Source organism: Nerophis lumbriciformis, linkage group LG18 (genome assembly GCF_033978685.3).
Source record: "Nerophis lumbriciformis linkage group LG18, RoL_Nlum_v2.1, whole genome shotgun sequence".
NCBI classification, from domain to species: domain Eukaryota; kingdom Metazoa; phylum Chordata; class Actinopteri; order Syngnathiformes; family Syngnathidae; genus Nerophis; species Nerophis lumbriciformis.
The window spans coordinates 44240001-44260667 of NC_084565.2; the positions used below are offsets into that span (position 1 = coordinate 44240001).

The 20667-nt window shown below is 36.1% G+C and overlaps 1 protein-coding gene across 3 annotated transcripts in view; it reads right to left on the reverse strand.

The window, feature by feature from the left end:
- Positions 1-8439: 8439 nt before the first annotated feature.
- eps15l1a (epidermal growth factor receptor pathway substrate 15-like 1a) overlaps positions 8440-20667 on the reverse strand; it is a 126394-nt gene continuing 114166 nt past the window's right edge. For all 3 annotated transcript variants that reach the window (XM_061978441.1, XM_061978442.1, XM_061978438.1), the window contains 3 exons: positions 13779-13934; positions 11114-11130; positions 8440-9269 (listed from right to left, as the gene is read on the reverse strand). In XM_061978441.1, coding sequence (XP_061834425.1) covers positions 9123-9269; positions 11114-11130; positions 13779-13934 — 320 coding nt within the window. In that variant the 3' untranslated portion in view covers positions 8440-9122. The remainder of the gene's footprint in view (positions 9270-11113; positions 11131-13778; positions 13935-20667) is intronic.

The following is a 20667-nucleotide window of genomic DNA, read 5'->3' on the forward strand; positions in this document are numbered from 1 at the left end:
TTGACATGGAACTATACACACCAGTATGCATCTCCTTACAAAGTCAGCTGGGATTATTTCAGCGCGGTGGCGAGGAGGAGAGCTGCTGGAGGAACATGAAGGGTTAGAGACCGAGGAACAAAAAAAAAAAACCCGGCGTGTTCTGAGAAACAAAAACAAACCTCCCAACTTGTAACACTCAATAATTAATACTTACAATCGCATTTGCAGATCAGACCAGAAGCACAATGGAGAGGCTGCAAGTGCATAAAACAACTGGTGAACAAATCAAACATCTATTGCACAATGGAGACCAGTACGGAGGAGCAGCACGGCTGAGGTCAAAGTTCACAACGTAGGGAAAAGATGAGCCATGTTCCTCATCGCCCACAATGGCAGCGGAGCAACTTCAACTTTGACCCATTTTCACATTAAAAGGAGTTCCTTGCCAGCGTTGAGGTGGAAACTAAAAGTTCAAACTAAAGTCATCTCTTTGAAGGACACTCGATGGACACTTGACCACTAACACCTTTCTATAATCTTCTTTGTGCTTCTTCAGCACTCGGTGCTGCCTCCAGTGGACAAGAAGAGTCCTGCAAGAGCACCGCCCGCTAAATGAAGCGTCATTATTGGCTCTTAAGTGTGAAGTACGGTAGTGAAGTTGTCACGTTGTAAATAAAAAGAGAATACAATAAATCCTTTTCAACTTATATTCAATAAATAGACTGCAAAGACAAGATATTTCATGTTCACACTGAGAAACTTTCTTATTTTTGGCAAATATTCGCTCATTTGGAATGTGATGCCTGCAACATGTTTCAAAAAAGCTGGCACAAGTGGCAAAAAAGAGTGAGAGAGTTGAGGAATGCTCATCAAAGACTTATTTGGAACATCCCACAGGTGTGCAGGCTAATTGGGAACGGGTGGGTGCCATGATTGGGTATAAAAAGCAGCTTCCATGAAATGCTCACGAACAAGGACGGGGCGAGGGGTCACCACTTTTGTCAACAAATGCCTGAGCAAATTGTTTAAGAACAACATTTCTCAACCAAAGAATTGAGGGATTTCACCATCTACGCTCCGTAATATCGTCAAAACATTCAGAGAATCTGGAGAAATGCTGTACTGCATCAAAAAGCCACATCGGCGTGTAAAGGATATCACCACACGGGCTCAGGAACACTTCAGAAAAACCACCGTCGGTGACTACAGTCGGTCGCTACATCTGCAAGTGCAAGTTAAAACTCTACTATGTGACTGGGTCTGAACGATGTTAGAATGGATGGATGGGGGCGGCATGGCGTAGTGGGTAGAGCAACCGTGCCAGAAACCTGAGGGTTGCAGGTTCGCTCCCCGCCTCTTACCGTCCAAAAAATCGCTGCCGTTGTGTCCTTGGGCGGGACACTTCACCCTTTGCCCCCGGTGCCACTCACACCGGTGAATTGAATGATGAATGACAGGTGGTGGTCGGAGGGGCCAGTTGGCGCAAATTGCAGCCACGCTTCCGTCAGTCTACCCCAGGGCAGCTGTGGCTATGAAAGTAGCTTACCACCACCAGGTGTGAATGTTTGATGGGTTCTACATGTAAAGCGACTTTGGGTACTTAGAAAAGCGCTATATAAATCCCAGTTATTATTATTATTATTATTATTACTATGCAAAGCCAAAGCCATTTTTATCAACAACACCCAGAAACGCCGTCAGGCTTCGCTGGGCCCCGAGCTCATCTAAGATGGACTGATGCAAAGGGGAAAAAGTGTTCTGTGGTCTGACGAGTCCACATTTCAATTATTTTTCCAACTAAAGAGGGAAAAGAACCATCCGGACTGTTCTAGGGTGAAAGTGTAAAAAGGTAGCATGTGTGATGGTATGGGGGTGTATTAGTGGCCAAGACATGGGTAACTTACACATCTGTGAAGGCGCCATTAATGCTGAAAGGTACATACAGCTTTTAGGAGCAACATATGTTGTTATCATGGACGCCCCTGCTTATTTCAGCAAGACGATGTGCCAAGCCAGGTGTTACAACAGCGTGGCTTCTAAGGCTGAAACAACGTCATCGGTTACGTAAATACGTCGACGCCGTTTTTGTGCGTCGGTGCGTCGCATATTTACGTCACACTACTGTCATGGCGGAGCGCAAAGCAGACGATGCGAGCGAGGGGAAAAAAGCACGCCAAAAGTCGTCAAAAGTGTGGGAGTATTTCAATAAACTGCCTAATAATGTTGTTGTATGCACACTGTGTCGAGCGGAAATGGCCTATCATAGCAGCACAACGGCTATGAACGAACATTTGAAAAGAAAACCCCCGACAGCGTTCTTGCCATCACCATCAACTAGTCAATCGTCCGCGTGCGTATACGTTGTCATCATTACACAAAAACATGAATGTGTCATTTGTATCTGCGTTGTAAATTCATAAACTAAAGCACCGTTTCGCTCTGAGAGGCGCGTTTGGCGTGCCTGTTCAGTGTTTACAAAGACGCGCTCCTCTTTAACGCTAACGTTAATTAGTTGTGCAAATACCTTTTACAACATTAACAGTTACATATACTATGTACAAACCAACAATTAACTTTCACTTTAATCATACTATCATTGTTGTGTTATTAAGCAAAATAAGCAATACTTTTACTTTTGTTGAAATGTTTACACTGTACACTTTTTTGTATTGGATGTTTAGCTTTATTTTTGCACATTTTAGCAAATAAGCAATACTTTTACTTTTGTTGAAATGTTTACACTTGTTACAGAATATTTCCGTTTTGCACTTTTTTGTATTGGATGTTTATCTTTATTTTTGCACATTTTAAAGCAAAATAAGCAATACTTTTACTTTTTAAATGCTTATACTATTGCAGAATATTAAGATTTGCACTGGATGTTTACTTCATTACATCATTACACAAAAACATGAATGTGTCATTTGTATCTGCGTTGTAAATTCATAAACTAAAGCACCGTTTGCTCTGAGAGGCGCGTTTGGCGTGCCTGTTCAGTGTTTACAAAGACGCGCTCCTCTTTAACGCTAACGTTAACTAGTTGTGCAAATACCTTTTACAACAGTTACATATACTATGTACAAACCAACAATTAACTTTCACTTTAATCATACTATCATTGTTGTGTTATTAAGCAAAATAAGCAATACTTTTACTTTTGTTGAAATGTTTACACTTGTTACAGAATATTTCCGTTTTGTACTTTTTTTGTATTGGATGTTTATCTTTATTTTTGCACATTTTAAAGCAAAATAAGCAATACTTTTACTTTTGAAATGCTTATACTATTGCAGAATATTAAGATTTGCACTGGATGTTTACTTTTATATTTGCACATTAAAAAGCAAATAAGCTACTTTTAATTTTGCTAAATGTTAAAAGTTTTAAATGTTTACATTGTTACAGAATATTTTGTCATGTTGTTGTCAATGTTGACTGAGTGGCCATACTTTTTTTTTTTTGTAAATAAAAGCCATGCCTTTTGAAAAAACTGGCCTACATTTATTTTTTTCCTCTTCATTTTAAATAAAAAAGGAAAAATAATCTATAGATTAATCGAAAAAATAATCTATAGGTTAACCGATTAATCGAAAAAATAATCTATAGATTAATCGATAGAAAAATAATCGTTAGCTGCAGCCCTAGTGGCTTCATAGTAAAAGAGTGCGGGTACTAGACTGGCCTGCATGTAGTCCAGACATTGAAAATGTGTGAATATGAGAAGTGAAACTGTAGAACAACTTAAGCTGTACATCAAGCAAGAATGGGAAAGAATTCCACTTCAAAAATGTGTCTCCTCAGTTCCCAAACCTTTACTGGGTGTTGTTAAAAGGAAAGGCCATGTAACACACTGGTAAAAATACATTTTTTGCAATGTGTTGCTGCCATTAAACTCTAAGTTCAGCCAAAAATGACAAAGTTTGTCAGTGTGAACATGAAATATCTTGTCTTTGCAGTCTATTCAATTGAATATAAGTTGAAAATGATTTGTTGTATTCTCTTTTTATTTACCATTTACACAACTTCACTGCTTTTGGGGTTTTGTACGTTTGTGTTGGAACATCCAGTGGCACGTTACAGTGGCTTTGATTGAGCGCCCAAAAAGGCCGTAAACATGTCTGACCTCCTTCCCGTCGCGGCGAGGAATAAATACAATAGCGAGGTGAGACGTTGATGCCGTGTATGTACACAGAGGAGCGCCTTCTCCTCGCAGCTCTTCCGACGAGGCGAGCGTTTCACATCTTTCCCCCGTCAGTGCGCTTCCCAGAGTTTTAACATTAAAACATGTTGAAGTCAGAAGCCGCTCGCTAACGATAAAAAGCGCTAAAACATTTTTTTTTTGTTAAAAATAAACAATAAAACAGTTGAAATTCCCTCATCAGGTCCACGCATAATCTCACACTCAAATAAATGTTGGGCCTGGTCTCTCACACACACACACACACGCTAATACTGAGAGAACCTTCCAGAAGGCTCCAAATGTCAGCTTTAAAACGAAGGTAGCAACACTCCAACTAGAAGTTATGACTGTTGGCAAAACAGGACGCATAAAAAAAAAGCAAGCTAACGTTGCTAATAGCTCTTCTTCACCTGCTCAGTGGCTTAGTGGTTAGACCAGACCTGGGCAAATTAAGGGCCGGGGGCCACATGTTAAGCTTTTCAATCTGGCCCCCCGGGCATTCCCAAATATTTTTTTTTTAGATCTTCAAGATGGAAAGTATAGCTGTTGTTATGATGTGGACTATGGAAAAGAATTGCGACTTATAGTCCGAAAAATACGGTAAGTATTTTAATGCTTGGAATCTGCACTTTTGAATGATATATCAGTTACTATGGTCATCTAATTAGTTACTATTGTCATCTAATTAGTTACTATGGTCATCTAATTAGTTACTATGGTCATCTAATTAGTTACTATTGTCATCTAATTAGTTACTATGGTCATCTAATCAGTTACTATGGTCATCTAATTAGTTACTATGGTAATCTACTTAGTTAACATTGGTCATCTAATTAGTTACTATGGTCATCTAATTAGTTACTATGGTAATCTACTTAGTTACTATGGTAATCTAATTAGTTACTATGGTCATCTAATTAGTTACAATGGTAATCTACTTAGTTACTATGGTCATCTACTTAGTTACTATGGTCATCTACTTAGTTACTATGGTAATCTACTTAGTTACTATGGTCATCTACTTAGTTACTATGGTCATCTAATTAGTTACTATGGTCATCTACTTAGTTACTATGGTCATCTAATTAGTTACTATGGTCATCTAATTAGTTACTATGGTCATCTACTTAGTTACTATGGTCATCTAATTAGTTACTATGGTCATCTACTTAGTTACTATGGTCATCTAATTAGTTACTATGGTAATCTAATTAGTTACTATGGTCATCTAATTAGTTACTATGGTCATCTAATTAGTTACTATGGTCATCTACTTAGTTACTATGGTAATCTACTTAGTTACTATGGTCATCTAATTAGTTACTATGGTCATCTACTTAGTTACTATGGTCATCTAATTAGTTACTATGGTAATCTACTTAGTTACTATGGTCATCTAATTAGTTACTATGGTCATCTAATTAATTACTATGGTCATCTAATTAGTTACTTTGGTAATCTAATTAGTTACTATGGTCATCTAATTAGTTACTATGGTAATCTACTTAGTTACTATGGTAATCTAATTAGTTACTATGGTAATCTACTTAGTTACTATGGTCATCTAATTAGTTACTATGGTCATCTAATTAGTTACTATGGTAATCTACTTAGTTACTATGGTCATATAATTAGTTACTATGGTAATCTACTTAGTTACTATGGTCATCTAATTAGTTACTATGGTAATCTACTTAGTTACTATGGTCATCTAATTAGTTACTATGGTAATCTACTTAGTTACTATGGTCATCTAATTAGTTACTATGGTAATCTACTTAGTTACTATGGTCATCTAATTAGTTACTATGGTCATCTAATTAGTTACTATGGTCATCTACTTAGTTACTATGGTCATCTAATTAGTTACTATGGTAATCTACTTAGTTACTATGGTCATCTAATTAGTTACTATGGTCATCTAATTAGTTACTATGGTCATCTAATTAGTTACTATGGTAATCTAATTAGTTACTATGGTCATCTAATTAGTTACTATGGTAATCTACTTAGTTACTATGGTCATCCAAGTAGTTACTATGGTCATCTACTTAGTTACTATGGTAATCTACTTAGTTACTATGGTCATCTAAGTAGTTACTATGGTCATCTAATTAGTTACTATGGTCATCTAATTAGTTACTATGGTCATCTACTTAGTTACTATGGTCATCTAATTAGTTACTATGGTCATCTAATTAGTTACTATGGTCATCTACTTAGTTACTATGGTAATCTAGTTACTATGGTAATCTACTTAGTTACTATGGTCATCTAATTAGTTACTATGGTAATCTAATAAGTTACTATGGTAATCTACTTAGCTACTATGGTCATCTAATTAGTTACTATGGTAATCTAATTAGTTACTATTGTCATCTAATTAGTTACTATGGTCATCTAATTAGTTACTATGGTCATCTACGTCACGGCAGCTCAGACGAGGCACCAAGCAGCGTGGGCGGGGAGCGTTTCCACAGACGTGGAGGGAGATTTTCACAATAAAGTTCTAAAGCGTAGTGATGTATCAGATATATCAGATTGAAGCGCTTCTTCTTCTACGCAAGCAACCGCCAAGGTAAGCACCCGCCCCCATAGAACAGGAAGCGCTTCTTCTTCTACTGTAAGCAACCACCCGCCCGCGTAGAAGAAGAAAAAGCGCGCGGATATCACCGTACGTTTCATTTCCTTTGTGTGTTTACATCTGTAAAGACCACAAAATGGCTCCTACTAAGCGACAAGGGATCCGGTTCATGAAAAGACGCAATCTCTCCATCCGCACACGGACTACTATTTCACAGCAAACTGATATTCCTATGAACCGCACTGTGGATACAACGGGAGCACGTACGGTGAATATTCGCACTCACAGGGAATGAGAAGTCATCCTTCACTGTGGTTCTAGCTTGCCATGCTAATGGCCAGAAACTTCCACCCATGGTGATATTCAAAAGGAAGACCTTGCCAAAAGAGACCTTTCCAGCCGGCGTCATCATAAAAGCTAACTCGAAGGGATGGATGAAGAAAAGATGAGCGAGTGGTTAAGGTAAGTTTACGCGAAGAGGCCGGGTGGCTTTTTTCACGCAGCTCCGTCCATGTTGATATACGACTCCATGCGCGCCCACATCACGCTGGTTTTTAATATATTATTAAAGTTTGACTGACCTATTTGACTGTTTTTTTTGACATTCCCTTTAGCGCAGTTAGATGCGGCTTACAACACGGGGCGGCTTATAGGTGGACAAAGTTTTGAAATATGCCGTTCATTGAAGGCGCGGCTTATAACCCAGGGCGCCTTATGGTGCGGAAAATACGGTACATTTTTAGCATTAAATCAGACTTTAGTGTGAGGGTTTTGTATTAGTTTTCCTAAAAATAGATATACCGGCCCCCAGACACGTTTTTTTTTTTCTAAATGTGGCCCCCCCCCCCCCCCCCCCCCGAGTCAAAATAATTGCCCAGGCCTGGGTTGGAGTGTCCACCCTGAGGTGAGTAGGTTGTGAGTTCCAAAGACTATAAAAATGGGAGCCATTTAACCCCCAATTCCAACCCTGCCAAGGGTTGGAATTGGAACCCTAACCCTAACCCTAACCCCTAACCCTAACCCTAACCCCTAACCCTAACCCTAACCCAGAGAGGGTTAGGGTTAGGGTTCCAATTCCAATCCTGCCAAGGGTTGGAATTGGAACCCTAACCCTAACCCTAACCCTAACCCCTAACCCTAACCCTAACCCTAACGCCTAACCCTAACCCTAACCCCTAACCCTAACCCTAACCCCTAACCCTAACCCTAACCCTAACCCAGAGAAGGTTAGGGTTAGGGTTCCAATTCCAACCCTGCCAAGGGTTAGAATTGGAACCCTAACCCTAACCCTAACCCTAACCCTAACCCTAACCCTAACCCTAACCCCTAACCCTAACCCAGAGAGGGTTAGGGTTAGGGTTCCAATTCCAACCCTTGGCAGGGTTGGAATTGGAACCCTAACCCTAACCCTAACCCCTAACCCTAACCCTAACCCCTAACCCTAACCCAGAGAAGGTTAGGGTTAGGGTTCCAATTCCAACCCTGCCAAGGGTTGGAATTGGAACCCTAACCCTAACCCTAACCCTAACCCTAACCCTAACCCTAACCCTAACCCCTAACCCTAACCCTAACCCAGAGAGGGTTAGGGTTAGGGTTCCAATTCCAACCCTTGGCAGGGTTGGAATTGGAACCCTAACCCTAACCCAGAGAGGGTTAGGGTTAGGGGTTAGGGTTAGGGTTAGGGGTTAGGGTTAGGATTTTTGGGTTAAATCACCCAAAAAATGATACCCGGGCGCGGCCACCGCTGCTGCTCACTGCTCCCCTCACCTCCCAGGGGGGTGATCAAGGGTGATGGGTCAAATGCAGAGAATAATCTCGCCACACCTAGTGTGTGTGTGTGTGTGTGTGTGACTATCATTGCTACTTGAACTTTTAACTTGAACTTTTCTTCCGTCCTTGCTTGGAAATAAAAAGCTAAAAAAAAAGCCTTTGGAGCCATCTGAAGGACTTCGCTAAGACGCAGTCCCATGAAGAAGAACCACAGCCTTGTGAACGTTAGGGTGGACTTCTGGTCACAGTGAATTGTTAATGATGAGTTCTCCAGCAAAAAACAAAAAACAAACCCACACGTGGTGGTGTACTTGAGGTTCTAGAAGATGAGGAGCGCCTAAGTCTGAACTATATCAAAGTCAGTCTGGAGCGTTTAGTAGCACCAGAACCACACGGTCCAGAGTTCACTAACAACACTTGGTCCAGTGAACGCATCGTCCCACAGAGTTCCTACTGATGACCTGTCCTGATCCTGGTGTGCTTATTTCTTCTCCATTCATTATGTGTGTGTGTGTAGGTGTGTGTGTGTGTGTGTGAGTGCCCATGAACTCAAAGTCTGTGTTCTGGTGTGAGACCCCCCAGCGGGGGCGGGGGACGAGGTACCGGTCACGCGTTGGACATCTCGGCCTTGCTGAGGGCGATGGCGAGCTCCAGGTCCTCCTGCTCCTGCTGCCTCAGACGCTTCAGACGCTCGCGCTCCGCCCGCTCGCTCTCTCGCTTGGCCCACTCCAGCTGCTGCGCCTCGTTGCCAAACTAACACAAAGATGACACGTAAGTGTGTGTGTGTTCTTGTATTTATAAGGAAAAGTATCTTCCATATGAGGAGGTGATGACATAAATCAATAACATTGCATCTAATAGACAATGTCTCATTTTGTGGTGACATCTATCAACATGAGGGTGGTCCCAAAAAGGAGGGATTTTTATCATTGTCGCTTTTAAAAGTGCTCCCCCTCTGGTCAACATATGAAATAACAAGTGTGTGTAACAATTTGAAGTGCACACCCTCTGGTCAACGTATGAAATAACAAGTGTGTAAAAATTTGAAGTGCTTCCCCTTTGGTCAATATATGTAATAACAAGTGTGTAAAAATTTGAAGTGCTCCAACTGTGGTCAACATACGAAATAACAAGTGTGTGTAAGAAATTGAAATGAGCCCCATTTGGCCAAAATTGAATAAAACAAATAAAATAAATATGTATATAGAGACATACTGTAATAACTTGAAGTAAATAATGAAGATTAAAAAACAATTACAAACAAAAAATTCCCCCAAAATTTTTATAAACGAAAATCAGTGTTTTTCTCACAATGTGTCGACTTTTGTCTTATAAAAATTGCAATATTTCTCATAAAAATATTACTTTTTAATGTAAAATTGTGACATTTGTCATAAAAAATTCCGACTTTTATCATATTTAAAAAAAAATTGTTCTTGTAAAATTGTGACATTTTTTGATTATTATTAAAATATTGCCAAAAGTTTAAGGTTTTCTTAAAAAATTGTGACTTTTGTCCAGTAAAATTACGACTCTTTTCATAAAATTGCCAAAATGTTAAGCTTTTCTTGTAAAATTGCGACTTTTACTGAGTAAAATACCACTTTTATCATAATATTCCACAAATATTCAGTTTTTCTTGTAAAATTTTATGAAATTTTATGAAATAACAAGTGTGTGTAAAAATTTGAAGTGCTCCCCCTCTGGTCAACATATGAAATAACAAGTGTGTGTAAAAATTTGAAGTGCTCCAACTGTGGTCAACATATGAAATAACAAGTGTTTGTAAGAAATTGAAATGAGCCCCATTACAAACAAAAAATTCCTCCCCAAAAATGTATTAACTAAAAGCAGTGTTTTTCTCACAATGTGTCGACTTTTTTCTTATAAGAATTGGGAACAATTTCTCATATTCTTTCTGTTTCTGTAATACTGCAATATTTTCTCATAAAATGATTACTTTTTAATGTAAAATTATTATTTTTTTAATGTAAAATTGTGACATTTGTCATCAAAAAATTCCAACTTTTATCACAATATTGCCACTTTTTTAAATTGTAATTAGTAAAATTTCGATTATTATTAAAATATTGCCAAAAGTTTAAGGTTTTCTTATAAAATCGTGACTTTTGTCGAGTAAAATTACGACTCTTTTCATAAAATTGCCAAAATGTTAAGCTTTTCTTGTAAAATTGCGACTTTTACTGAGTAAAATACCACTTTTATCATAATATTGCACAAATATTCAGTTTTTCTTGTAAAATTTTGACTGGCGTTGAGTAAAATTACAACTTTTATTATAATACTGCCAAAATTCTAAGTTTTTCTTGTGAAATTCCAACTCATTTTTCACAACAAGCTTTTTTATACGTGCATAGTATGTATATATTATTAATGTTGTAAATACACTTCTTTATATATCTAGAAAGGCTGGTCCTAAAGAGGGAGGCATTTTTCTCAGGTCTCAAGAAGGTAACAAATGCGTGTGTGGTGTGTGTGTGTGTGTGTGTGTGTGTGTGTGTGTGTGTGTGTGTGTGTGTGTGTGTGTGTGTGTGTGTGTGTGTGTGAGTGACACTTCCCATCAATTTTGAACTCACCTTTGCTTTGTCGGGCCCTGTCATGGAGGTGGATGGCAGAAGAGACGTGTTAGCGATGCGTCAACTCAGTTTATAAAGTCAAAGTCACATGACATACTTTCTACTTCCTGTTAGTGTGTACTCACACTGGGCCATTGGTACCGAGCTGGACTGGTACTCACACCAACGCCCTCAAGCCACGGTCCCATCATGTCTATTATGCTGTTTTTACCGCAAAAAAAACATAATAGTGTGAGAGTCCAGTCCATAGTGGATCTAACATAATAGTGTGAGAGTCCAGTCCATAGTGGATCTAACATAATAGTGTGAGAGTCCAGTCCATAGTGGATCTAACATAATAGTGTGAGAGTCCAGTCCATAGTGGATCTAACATAATAGTGTGAGAGTCCAGTCCATAGTGGATCTAACATAATAGTGTGAGAGTCCAGTCCATAGTGGATCTAACATAATAGTGTGAGAGTCCAGTCCATAGTGGATCTAACATAATAGTGTGAGAGTCCAGTCCATAGTGGATCTAACATAATAGTGTGAGAGTCCAGTCCATAGTGGATCTAACATAATAGTGAGAGTCCAGTCCATAGTGGATCTAACATAATAGTAAGAGTCCAGTCCATAGTGGATCAAACATAATAGTGAGAGTCCAGTCCATAGTGGATCTAACATAATAGTGAGAGTCCAGTCCATAGTGGATCTAACATAATAGTGAGAGTCCAGTCCATAGTGGATCTAACATAATAGTGAGAGTCCAGTCCATAGTGGATCTAACATAATAGTGTGAGAGTCCAGTCCATAGTGGATCTAACATAATAGTGAGAGTCCAGTCCATAGTGGATCTAATATAATAGTGTGAGAGTCTGTCCATAGTGGATATAACATAATAGCGTGAGTCCAGTCCATAGTGGATCTAACATAATAGTAAGAGTCCAGTCCATAGTGGATCTAACATAATAGTGAGAGTCCAGTCCATAGTGGATCTAACATAATAGTAAGAGTCCAGTCCATAGTGGATCTAACATAATAGTGAGAGTCCAGTCCATAGTGGATCTAACATAATAGTGAGAGTCCAGTCCATAGTGGATCTAACATAATAGTGAGAGTCCAGTCCATAGTGGATCTAACATAATAGTGAGAGTTCAGTCCATAGTGGATCTAACATAATAGTGTGAGAGTCCAGTCCATAGTGGATCTTACATAATAGTGTGAGAGTCCAGTCCATAGTGGATCTAATATAATAGTGTGAGAGTCTGTCCATAGTGGATATAACATAATAGCGTGAGTCCAGTCCATAGTGGATCTAACATAATAGTAAGAGTCCAGTCCATAGTGGATCTAACATAATAGTGAGAGTCCAGTCCATAGTGGATCTAACATAATAGTGTGAGAGTCCAGTCCATAGTGGATATAACATAATAGTGTGAGAGTCCAGTCCATAGTGGATCTAACATAATAGTGTGAGAGTCCAGTCCATAGTGGATCTAACATAATAGTGTGAGAGTCCAGTCCATAGTGGATCTAACATAATAGTGAGAGTCCAGTCCATAGTGGATCTAACATAATAGCGTGAGAGTCCAGTCCATAGTGGATCTAACATAATAGTGTGAGAGTCCAGTCCATAGTGGATCTTACATAATAGTGTGAGAGTCCAGTCCATAGTGGATATAACATAATAGTGTGAGAGTCCAGTCCATAGTGGATCTAACATAATAGTGTGAGTCCAGTCCATAGTGGATCTAACATAATAGTGTGAGAGTCCAGTCCATAGTGGATCTAACATAATAGTGAGAGTCCAGTCCATAGTGGATCTAACATAATAGTGTGAGAGTCCAGTCCATAGTGGATCTAACATAATAGTGAGAGTCCAGTCCATAGTGGATCTTACATAATAGTGTGAGAGTCCAGTCCATAGTGGATCTTACATAATAGTGTGAGAGTCCAGTCCATAGTGGATCTAACATAATAGTGAGAGTCCAGTCCATAGTGGATCTAACATAATATTGTGAGAGTCCAGTCCATAGTGGATCTAACATAATAGTGTGAGAGTCCAGTCCATAGTGGATCTAACATAATAGTGAGAGTCCAGTCCATAGTGGATCTAACATAATAGTGTGAGAGTCCAGTCCATAGTGGATCTAACACAATAGTGTGAAAGTCCAGTCCATTGTGGATCTAACATAATAGTGAGAGTCCAGTCCACAGTGGATCTAACATAATAGTGAGAGTCCAGTCCATAGTGGATTTAACATAATAGTGAGAGTCCAGTCCATAGTGGATCTAACATAATAGTGTGAGAGTCCAGTCCATAGTGGATCTAACATAATAGTGTGAGAGTCCAGTCCATAGTGGATCAAACATAATAGTGAGAGTCCAGTCCATAGTGGATCTAACATAATAGTGTGAGAGTCCAGTCCATAGTGGATCTAACATAATAGTGAGAGTCCAGTCCATTGTGGATCTAACATAATAGTGTGAGTCCAGTCCATAGTGGATCTAACCCTAGTTCCCTGTGAAAGGTCATTAATTAGCTGTGTGGAGCGACCACACAGACCAGACTTTTGGTGTGAAGTGGGCCCAGGTGTGGTACAGCAGGCCCAGTGTGAGTACTTAGCCTAATGCTGGCGTCAGAGCTGAAATGAGTCCTAATGAAGTCTGTAAAAAGGAACTTTACTTGATGCTAGGGATGGAGCGAAAGGGTCTTTGCCGCTGAAAGGGTCTCCCGAGACTTTTTTACTCTGGAAGGGGTCCACGGCGTCCCTGCCGAACGGCTGGAAGGGGTCACATGGTTTGGAGGGTTCCCCTGACATGCTCACTGGGGTCGTATTACCTGCAGACAGAGCCACGTCAAAACCAGTGTCAATCAATCAATCAATCAATCAATCAAAGTTTACTTATATAGCCCTAAATCAGGAGTGTCTCAAAGGGCTGCACAAGCCACAACCACATCCTGGGCTCAGATCCCACATCAGGGCAAGGAAAAACCCAATGAGAAACCTTGGAGGGGACCGTACATGTTATGTAGACCACAAGGAAGTCTTTTAATGCGTCTTATAATCCTGTGGGATTTTATATGAAAAAAGACCTGACTAGACCCGCTCATCGGGTCTAGTCACACTATGGTCTGTAAAAAAGGGTAATCATTAACGCTCCAATCTGTGCCGCCATGTAAACCTCACAGCTTTACTCCACATGCAAAACAAGTCTTTATGAATTCAGTGAAGATGCACAGAAGAACATCTGGCAGCTTGAGAACAGCGGAAGGCAAAAACCCAAACCCCAAAAACCAACTCAAGCGATCTCAACGGTTTCCTGGTTGAAGAGCTGGTTTGGTTTGCGGCCACATCAGCACTGTGATGGTGAGCCTGATGACAAAAGATTCTTCTATGAATCAGCCTTACAAATCAACTGCAAATGCATTTTTCAGAGATGTAAAACACCGACAACAACAATACACCAATGTGACAACAATATCTTCTTCTGACAGTAAAGATATCATTTCACTAATTGACACGTACACAACTACATTAGACATTAAATCTATGCAAATATTGGTGCAAGTTGTCTTTTTTTAAAGAAATATTTGTGTATTATTACCATTTACTGCAGGTGTGGCCACACTTTTTCTGCAGGTGAGCTACTTTTTCAATGTACCAAGTGGAGGGGATCATTCATAGATATCATTTATATGGATTTATTTATGAAAGAGAGGTTGTTTTGGCCAAAAAATAGATTTTTATATGAATCATGATTTTTATTCTTAACAATTTTTAATCTATTAAAAAAAAAATGTAATTAAATTTTTTTTAAAAAAAATAAAAAATGTGTATATATATATATATATATATATATATATTTTTTATAAAAAAAAAATTTCAACTTAACAATTTAAAAACATTTAATTAAAAAAAAAAAAAATATATATATATATATATTTTATTTTTTTATTTATTTTTTTAAAAATTTTTAATAAATTTTTTTTATTTCAACTTACCAATTTTTAATCTATTTAAAAAAAATGTAATTAAAAAATAAAAAATATAAATATATATATATATATATTTTTTTTTTAAATGTTTTAATTAAATTTGTTTTTTAAATAGATTAAAAATTGTTAAGAAAAAAAATCATGATTCATATAAAAATCTATTTTTTGGCCAAAACAACCTCTCTTTCATAAATAAATCCATATATATATATATATATATATATATATATATATATATATATATATATATATATATATATATATATATATATATATATATTTTTTTTTAATAAAAAAAATGTATTTCAACTTACCAATTTTTAATCTATTTAAAAAAAAAAATGTAATAAAAAAATTAAAAAACAAACAAAAAAAAAAAAAAAATATATATATATATATATATATATATATATATATATATATATATATATATATATATATATATATATATATATAAATATATATATATATATATTATTTTTTAATTTTTTGTTTTAATTAAATTTGTTTTTTAAATAGATTAAAAATTGTTAAGAATAAAAATCATGATTCATATAAAAATCTATTTTTTGGCCAAAACAACCTCTCTTTTATAAATAAATCCATATATATATATATATATATATATATACATATATATATATATATGTCTTAATAAGGTTATCCAAAAAATAGTGCTCGATACCGTAGTAGAGCGCAATATATGTATGTGTGGGAAAAAAATCACAAGACTATTTCATCTCTACAGGCCTGTTTCATGAGGGGGGGTACCCTCAATCATCAGGAGATTTACTTTACCCTCAATCATCTCCTGATGATTGAGGGTACCCCCCCTCATGAAACAGGCCTGTAGAGATGAAATAGTCTTGTGATTTTTTTCCCACACATACATATATATATATATATATATTAACTGTCCTGTCCAGCCAATCATATTGTTGATGTACATCAGGGGTGGCCACACTTTTTCTGCATGCGAGCTACTTTTTGATTGACCAAGTGAAAGGGATCTACCTAATTCATATATATCATTTATATTGATTTATTTATGATAGAGACATTTTTGTTAACAAGTTAAAGGTGTTTAATGATAATACAAGCATGTTTCTTTCATGAAGACAAGGATATAAGTTGGTATGATTACTTCCAAGTGGAGCAATTGCATTGGTAAATAAATTACACGTCTGTTCAGCCTTTTTACTTCATTTTCTTCTAACTTTGTGGATTATTTAGTTTTATTTCAAGTCTCGCTGATTATTTTTACTTTGAAAGGTGTCAGCTGTCATTAATTACTCGCGAGTGGAGCAATCGCAATAATTAAATGACACATCGATTATGCGTTTTTACCACAATTTCTCAGATTTTGTGGATTAATTCTAGTTTTATTTCGAGTCACTCACTTAGTTGTACAACAAAAGTGCCGACTGTCATTAATAACCTGCAAGAGGAGCTATCGCAATAATTAAACAGCATGTCTATTTTACTACAATTTCCCCGACATTATGTATAATTTCTCATCTTACTTCGAGTCATGCTGATTATTTCACCATGGAAGTGCTAATTGTCATTAATTACTTCCAAGTGGAGCAATTGCATTGGTAAATAAATGACACGTATGTTCAGCCTTTTTACTTCATTTTCTTTTAACTTTGTGGATTATTTACAGTCTTATTTCAAGTCTCGCTGATTATTTTGACTGTGAAAGGTGTCAGCTGTCATTAATTACTCGCGAGTGGAGCAATCGCAATAATTAAATGACACACCGATTCTGCGTTTTTACCTCAATTTCTCTGATTTTGTGGATTAATTCTAGTTTTATTTCGAGTCACTCACTAAGTTGTACAACAAAAGTGCAGACTGTCATTAATAACCTGCAAGAGGAGCTATCGCAATAATTAAACAGCTTGTCTATTTTACTACAATTTCCCCGACATTATGTATAATTTCTCGTCTTATTTCGAGTCATGCTGATTATTTCACCATGGAAGTGCTAATTGTCATTAATTACTTCCAAGTGGAGCAATTGCATATCTGTTCAGCCTTTTTACTTCATTTTCTTCTAACTTTGTGGATTATTTACAGTCTTATTTCAAGTCTCGCTGATTATTTTGACTGTGAAAGGTGTCAGCTGTCATTAATTACTCGCGAGTGGAGCAATCGCAATAATTAAATGACACACCGATTCTGCGTTTTTACCACAATTTCTCTGATTTTGTGGATTAATTCTGGTTTTATTTCGAGTCACTCACTAAATTGTACAACACAAGTGCAGACTGTCATTAATAACCTGCAAGAGGAGCTATCGCAATAATTAAACAGCATGTCTATTTTACTACAATTTCCCCGACATTATGTATAATTTCTCGTCTAACTTCGAGTCATGCTGATTATTTCAAGTGCTAATAGTCGTTAATTACTTCCAAGTGGAGCACTTGCATTGTTAAATAAATTACACGTCTACTCAGCATTTTTACTTCATTTTTTCTGCCAGCCATGGCCGATATAATCCCTGATTCCTCTGGGGAACGCTGGAAAGTAAAAATAATAACACATGTAAAATAGTAAAAAGGATAAAAGACAAAATACGAGTAAAACATATTATGAGGATAAAAAAAGACATATATACAGTAAATAAACCATGAATAAATAGAACTAATAAGAAATCAAAAAAAATAATTAGGTAAAAGACAAACCAAAAAGGTGGGTCTTAAGCCTGCTATTAAAAACAAACATTCTGTGCGGTCCTGAGGTCCCCACAGTACATTTTTGGGGTCCCACTTTTTTGTAAGTGTTTTGCAAACAAATGATCCTGTTATATTTCACATTCTATATTGTCTTTTGGAAAAAGGTTGTCATAAATGTCAAAAAACAAAAAACAAAAGAAAACACATTTTTATGCATATGTAAATGTATTCAGATATAAACATTCATTCACTTTCTTCTTTCCTTCATGGATCTAAACTTTACCAGTTTTTTCTATATTTGTATTTAATAAGTTGTAGGTGTATTTATTTCAGTATGAAAGTGTAAAAAGTGTTTTGCTTGGGTCATAAAATGATGATAATGGTAATGATGATAAATTATTTATTTACATCTCTAGAGTCTACATCAACTTCACATCTATCCCTCAATTCTAATTATTTATTTTTTTTAACGTAGTTTTTTTGTTTGTTTGTTTTCTGCCCTTTTTGTCAAAGAAAACAATGTTTTTTTATGGCAAACACACAAAATATGCAAGATCTTCCACAACAAATATTTGTCAAAGTGTAATATTTGATGTGAAGTAATGGGAACCTTGGATAGGTCAATAATTCATAATAACATTGATTTTGATTTAATATTATGTATTGAGCAATGAGAGTTTTAAAGTAAAAAAAAGAGCTTTGTTTTATTAGTCAACATTGCAACTTTTTCTAAATGACATTTTACCTTTAAGCTTTTGTCTTGACCCGAGACCTACAAAGCGGAGAGGAAGCAGGGCATGACTCCCTCAATTCTAATTATTGATTTTTTTTTTAAGTAGTTTTTTTGTTTGTTTGTTTTCTGCCCTTTTTGTCAAAGAAAACAATGTTTTTTTATGGCAAACACACAAAATATGCAAGATCTTCCACAACAAATATTTTTCTTAGTGTAATATTTGATGTGAAGTAATGGGAACCTTGGATAGGTCAATAATTCATAATAACATTGATTTTGATTTAATATTATGTATTGAGCAATGAGAGTTTTAAAGTAAAAAAAAAAAGAGCTTTGTTTTATTAGTCAACATTGCAACTTTTTCTAAATGACATTTTACCTTTAAGCTTTTGTCTTGACCCGAGACCTACAAAGCGGAGAGGAAGCAGGGCATGACTCCCTCAATAATAATTATTGATTTTTTTTTTAAGTAGTTTTTTTGTTTGTTTGTTTTCTGCCCTTTTTGTCAAAGAAAACTATGTTTTTTTATGGCAAACACACAAAATATGCAAGATCTTCCACAAAAAATATTTTTCTTAGTGTAATATTTGATGTGAAGTAATGGGAACCTTGGATAGGTCAATAATTCATAATAACATTGATTTTGATTTAATATTATGTATTGAGCAATGAGAGTTTTAAAGTAAAAAAAAAAGAGCTTTGTTTTATTAGTCAACATTGCAACTTTTTCTAAATGACATTTTACCTTTAAGCTTTTGTCTTGACCCGAGACTTACAAAGCGGAGAGGAAGCAGGGCATGACTCCCTCAATTCTAATTATTGATTTTTTTTTTTTACATAGTTTTTTTGTTTGTTTGTTTTCTGCCCTTTTTGTCAAAGAAAACTATGTTTTTTTATGGCAAACACACAAAATATGCAAGATCTTCCACAACAAATATTTTTCTTAGTGTAATATTTGATGTGAAGTAATGGGAACCTTGGATAGGTCAATAATTCATAATAACATTGATTTTGATTTAATATTATGTATTGAGCAATGAGAGTTTTAAAGTAAAAAAAAAAAGAGCTTTGTTTTATTAGTCAACATTGCAACTTTTTCTAAATGACATTTTACCTTTAAGCTTTTGTCTTGACCCGAGACCTACAAAGCGGAGAGGAAGCAGGGCATGACTCCCTCAATTCTAATTATTGATTTTTTTTTTACAAAGTTTTTTTGTTTGTTTGTTTTCTGCCCTTTTTGTCAAAGAAAACTATGTTTATTTATGGCAAACACACAAAATATGCAAGATCTTCCACAAAAAATATTTTTCTTAGTGTAATATTTGATGTGAAGTAATGGGAACCTTGGATAGGTCAATAATTCATAATAACATTGATTTTGATTTAATATTATGTATTGAGCAATGAGAGTTTTAAAGTAAAAAAAAAAAAGCGCTTTGTTTTATTAGTCAACATTGCAACTTTTTCTAAATGACATTTTACCTTTAAGTTTTTGTCTTGACCCGAGACCTACAAAGCGGAGAGGAAGCAGGGCATGACTCCCTCAATTCTAATTATTGATTTTTTTTTTTTACATAGTTTTTTTGTTTGTTTGTTTTCTGCCCTTTTTGTCAAAGAAAACTATGTTTTTTTTATGGCAAACACACAAAATATGCAAGATCTTCCACAACAAATATTTGTCAAAGTGTAATATTTGATGTGAAGTAATGGGAACCTTGGATAGGTCAATAATTCATAATAACATTGATTTTGATTTAATATTATGTATTGAGCAATGAGAGTTTTAAAGTAAAAAAAAAAAGAGCTTTGTTTTATTAGTCAACATTGCAACTTTTTCTAAATGACATTTTACCTTTAAGCTTTTGTCTTGACCCGAGACCTACAAAGCGGAGAGGAAGCAGGGCATGACTCCCTCAATTCTAATTATTGATTTTTTTTTTACAAAGTTTTTTTGTTTGTTTGTTTTCTGCCCTTTTTGTCAAAGAAAACTATGTTTATTTATGGCAAACACACAAAATATGCAAGATCTTCCACAAAAAATATTTTTCTTAGTGTAATATTTGATGTGAAGTAATGGGAACCTTGGATAGGTCAATAATTCATAATAACATTGATTTTGATTTAATATTATGTATTGAGCAATGAGAGTTTTAAAGTA